Source organism: Carassius auratus, unplaced genomic scaffold (genome assembly GCF_003368295.1).
Source record: "Carassius auratus strain Wakin unplaced genomic scaffold, ASM336829v1 scaf_tig00043562, whole genome shotgun sequence".
NCBI classification, from domain to species: domain Eukaryota; kingdom Metazoa; phylum Chordata; class Actinopteri; order Cypriniformes; family Cyprinidae; genus Carassius; species Carassius auratus.
The window spans coordinates 1-5148 of NW_020526780.1; the positions used below are offsets into that span (position 1 = coordinate 1).

Sequence of the window (5148 nt, forward strand, 5' to 3'; positions counted from 1 at the left end):
ATTTTACATTTTACATGAAACACCTGAGATCAGGACAGGGATCTGAAGTTATTAACTGCTATTTAATTAACATTTTCATGAAAACACCTGAGATCAGGACAGGGATCTGAAGTTATAACTGTATTAATGTAATTTGACATGAAACACCTGAGATCAGGACAGGGATCTGAAGTTATAACTGTATTAATTTACATTTTACATGAAACACCTGAGATCAGGACAGGATCTGAAGTTATAACTGTATTAATGTAATTTGACACGAAACACCTGAGATCAGGACAGGGATCTGAAGTTATGACTGTATTAATGTAATTTTACACGAAACACCTGAGATCAGGACAGGGATCTGAAGTTATAACTGTATTCATGTAATTTGACACGAAACACCTGAGATCAGGACAGGGATCTGAAGTTATAACTGTATTAATGTAATTTTACATGAAACACCTGAGATCAGGACAGGGATCTGAAGTTTAACTGTATTCATTTACATTTACATGAAACACCTGAAGATCAGGACAGGGATCTGAAGTTATAACTGTATTCATTTACATTTAACATGAAACACCTGAGATCAGGACAGGGATCTGAAGAATATAACTGTATTAATTCTCTCTCTCTCTTCTCTCTCTCTCTCTCTCACACACACACACTCTCCCTCTCAACCACACACACACACACACACACACACACTCTCCCTCTCCACCACGGTTCAATACGATAATACAAGTATTTGTACTTCGTTACTTGACACCTCTTGACACCAGAGCTGCCATGGCATTTAATGAACAGAAACAATATAACTTCCATCTACATCACTTACATTTAATAATACATACTATTCAACGACTGCATGTTTCAGCAACAATTAGGGTCTAAGCTACATAGGCTACATCTAATCTGTGGTGATATCTTTATTATCATCACTTTTCAAGAGTCCATCGTCCACAGTCTTTCTTTATTAAAGTCATTGATGGGGGATTGTCCCTATCCATTCCCACACATCGAATCTGGTGACCCCATGATCTTTATTGTAACTCCACATACTAGGGTTGTCACGATACCATAAAAAAATGTTACGATACTATACCAGCTGAAGTATCACGATACCAAGTAGTATCGCGATTCCATGCCATATTGTATTAATTTAAAATTCAAATCTACAAAATGAAGTAAAATGTCAGAAATACTAAGATATAAATGAAAACAGACCAAATTGTCCTCAGAATATTTTTTTTAATGAAAATGAATAAGTGGCTCTATGAAAAACTCAAGAACAGTCATGAAGCAACTAAAAAAATTTACTCCACCTTTACAGTAATGAAGTCATGCAAAATTAAACTCTTCTCAGTGTACTAAGTATAAACAACACATTAAGAATTTAATTTGGATAAGGAAACTCATAAAACTTGGATTTCAGGGAAGAATGAAATTGAAGAAGAAAAATAAGAATAATTCATATATTCATCTGAAAAGTTAATTAGAGAACATTAGAACATTCTACTGTTTCAGAGTAAATTAATGCTGTTGCCTTTACTGTTTTATGTGCCCAATTTCTTGACCTGTTGTAAGTTCTTGCCAAGAAACACCAGCATATCCAAATGATGTGAGGTCAGCCTTGAACGAGGAGGTGTACATATGTTGCCTGATAAACTAAAAATGCGTTCTGATGCACAACTTGTGGCAGATATGCACAGGTATCTTTTTGCGAAGATCGATAGGACTGGGAAAGCTGCCCTCATTTTGCCTCCACCATTTGAGTGGGTCATCTCTCGCATCTGTCTCTGGGATTTTGTTGTATATTTCCAACTCCCTCCTTAGCTTTTGCTGTGAATGCAAATACATAAACATTTAATTAAGTCAAGTCTGTTCTCATTATTAGCTACAGTGCTGTAATTAATTTAATATAAAAATACAAAATGGAATACACTGTAATCTTACCTGTGGTTCTGCTGCAGAGACAGTAACATCATCCTCAGTTGTGCATGGCGTTGCTCCTCGTTTCTCATTCATAATACCTGCCAAAAGTCCACTTAGCCCTGATTTTGGACACCCGAAATTAGGCTGATTTGGGATCTTCACTGATGGGATTGCATGCATTAAGCTTTTCTCAACCTGCTGCTGAAACCGTGCTTCCACCTCTTGTACATTAGATACAAAGGTGTCTTTGAATCTCGGATCTAAAAATGTACAACAGTTCAACGTTGTCTGTATCTCTTTCTGATTGTATCTGTTTTGCAGATCAGACCTTATGCAATCCTTGATACGAGAACTTAGTTGGCTGTCAGAGGCAGACGCTATCAAAATTGATTCAGTTTTCCAGAGCAGTGGCAGGACTGAGGAAATTGTGGGATGCTGCTCTCCACTTAGTGCATCAGTAAAATCCCTTAGATGTCCAAGCACATTTTTCAGTGCTTCCATTGTAGTAACATCCAGGTCTTTAGGCATGAGGTGCCACTTGTTTCTGTTATCAGCTAACACAGCACAAACAGCTTGCTGCTGTTCTAAAAAGCGTTCCACCATGTCACATGCGGACCCCCAACGGGTAGGTTCGTCATGTATCAGTTTGTGTTGTGGTACACCAAGGTCAGCCTGCTTTGACTTTAACTGTCTTGTCAGCTTGGCGGATCGCGAAAAAGCAGATACAGTTCTTCTAAGCCGAGACAAGGTACTGCCTACATGATCAACATTGAGGCCCTAGTGAACTGCCAAGTCAAGATTATGCCCAAAGCATGGAATCCAGTTACAATCATGTAAATCATGTAAATTGAGCCCCCATTGCTCTTCCAACATCTCAGAGAAGGCCTCGCTTATGCTCTCTGCTGTGTGGTCACTATTAAGTTCTGCACAGCCCAGGCACCATGACTGCATTTGCCAATGAATTGTTATGAACTGAGCAGTTACAGCCATGTAGGACTGCATTGTTCTGCTGGTCCAGAGGTCTGTAGTACATGAATAAAATCCAGATCCTTCAAGTTCTGCTTTTATTGTCCCTCTAGTTTCTGTGTACAATTTTGGTATTTCATTATTCATGAAAAAGTTCCTGCTGGGCAGTTCATATTTGCTGTTGAGCTTCTTGACTAGTTGCTTGAATCCAAACCTGTCCACTGTATATATTGGTATTTGGTCAAGACAAATGAATTCGGCCACAGCTCTGTTTAGAACAGCTGCTTCTTTGGATGTTGCTTCATACTTCTTGGATTTCTCAAAGAGGCTGTCGATGGTGGGCTGCGACTTGCTGGTGGCAGGGTTACCTGTGTGGCTTTGGGCACCAGTTAGGGCAGCATGGTTCTGATTCTGAAAAAAAACAAAAAACAGTAAGAAACAATATGAAATAAATTACAGTACTTGGATTCTGTTTGTTTGTAAAAAAGTACATAAACATTTAAAAAAATTTGAAATTAAAAAATAAATTATATATTCAATAGCCCATTTCATTTTTTTTATTTTTTAAAAAATAGAATACAGAAAATTGTTTTAACATTTGTTGTATGTTAGTACTGTACATTTAATAAAATGAAAACTGGTGTGATTTTTTATTTTTTATTTAATCAAATAAAAACAGTGTGAGTAAAATACATTTTAGAACAGCAAAATTGGCACAGAAACTGCACTTGCAGTGACACTGCAATTAAAACTGCTAAAATAATGATTAGTTATTTGATATATGAAGTTGTAAATAAAAAAAATGTCAAATACAAATATATGAAATGTTGAAAAAATTATTTTATGGACTACCTTTAAATGGGAAACTAAAAAATCCAGTAGGTGGCAGTCGTTCTTAATGATTTATTGACAGAGCCATTCAAAGAAACGTCTGGGCACTTCAGGAATGAAGCAAGTGATTACTCACACGAAACTTTGTGAATGTCTCCTTTAACAACTTTATATATATTTAATATATTTAGGAATGAAACAAGCAGATTTTAACATTATAAATGAATAAAGGGCTGACAAGAACAGACTGCAAATGTCGTCATGTTAATGAATATAACAACATTCTTCGTCACAAAGATTGTTGCAAAAAATGAAAACCATTCATCCAGAAGTTGGACAAAAGAGCAACAAAAATATATACATACTATACATAAAGTTATTATTTTAAAATACAGCTTAAGCTGCTAATTTTAAAAATCTTTTAATTCCCTCTCTCTAACATTAACGTTAGATAGCGTGAATAATATGCATCACCTTACTGAAATGTTAAACAGGACATTGTCAAAAATAAAGACAAATTATTTAAGGTAAATAAGATTCACTAACCTTTGTGTACTCTGCATAAGATGTTGGATGTGTCCAAAGGTGCTTGATGAGGTTGCTGGTGTTTCCCCCTTTAGCTTGAATTCTCGTAAGGCATTCACGGCAGACTGGTTTTCCGTCATCAATAGGTTTTCCAGTCTCATCAGGTAAAAATCCGAAGTAATTCCATACTTCACTACGTGAATTGCTCTTTTGTAGGAGATTGTCGCGGTCAAACGTATTCATTGTAATTCACAGGAACACACCATTGCAAATGAAAATGAAATGAACTGATTCAGATGCTTGTCAAGAAAAAAAACAAAAAAAACAAAACAAAACCATATATGGTATATAAGGCGCGAATTCCCTACAGGTTTTTTGCGCGCTTAAAGGGCACCGCAGAAAGACGACAGTGTAATAATATTAAAATCTCCATACTCATCGGGAAGAAGGAGGCGGGAACCGGCGCACAATCAAAACATTTTAATATTCAAAAATAAATACAAAACGGCGCACCAGCCCCTCACGGCCGACTGGTGCGCATAAATAACAAGCAAACACATAAAATAATGTCCCAGGCCTGGTCCTCTCTCGTCCTTCACTATAGTCGCTCCAGTTTTATATCCTTCCATTTCTTACGTGGGACTCGATACTGGCGGTGGGGCGCAGGTGTAGCTCATCTCCAATCACTACACCTGGCCTCACTCCTCGTTCCCACGCCTCTCGGCCCCGCCCCACTCGCCACAGACAGGAAGACAAAAGATATTGTTTTTTTGCAACACAAGTGTTTGAACGTTTAAGCAACTGCCCCACAAGCCACATACAACAGTACTCACGGTAGAACCGTATAATGACGATACTACCGTTTAAAAAATACAGTGGCACCGCCAGTATTTTGGACCCTTAGTA

The 5148-nt window shown here is 37.4% G+C and overlaps 1 protein-coding gene across 2 annotated transcripts; it reads right to left on the reverse strand.

The window, feature by feature from the left end:
• Positions 1-1736: 1736 nt before the first annotated feature.
• Positions 1737-4749, reverse strand: LOC113086598 (zinc finger BED domain-containing protein 1-like). 2 transcript variants are annotated; one of them, XR_003284932.1, is made up of 3 exons: positions 4264-4749; positions 1942-3297; positions 1737-1827 (listed from the first exon to the last, which is right to left on the reverse strand). XR_003284932.1 is itself a non-coding variant. In XM_026255463.1 (2 exons), the coding sequence occupies exons 1-2, from the start codon at positions 4483-4485 to the stop codon at positions 2698-2700; spliced, it is 822 nt and encodes a 273-aa protein (XP_026111248.1). In that variant the 5' UTR covers positions 4486-4749; the 3' UTR covers positions 1881-2697. The 2 variants fall into 2 exon arrangements, 1 of the variants encoding a protein (XP_026111248.1); XM_026255463.1 differs by lacking the exon at positions 1737-1827 and having other exon boundaries at positions 1881-3297.
• Positions 4750-5148: the final 399 nt, after the last annotated feature.

Coding starts and splice junctions, on each gene's coding strand:
- LOC113086598 (XM_026255463.1), bottom strand. CDS start 4,485: ATGAATACGTTTGACCGCGACAATCTCCTACAAAAGAGCAATTCACGT. Junction 3,298..4,263: donor CTTATGCAGAGTACACAAAG/GTTAGTGAATCT, acceptor GTTTTTTTTCAG/AATCAGAACCATGCTGCCCT.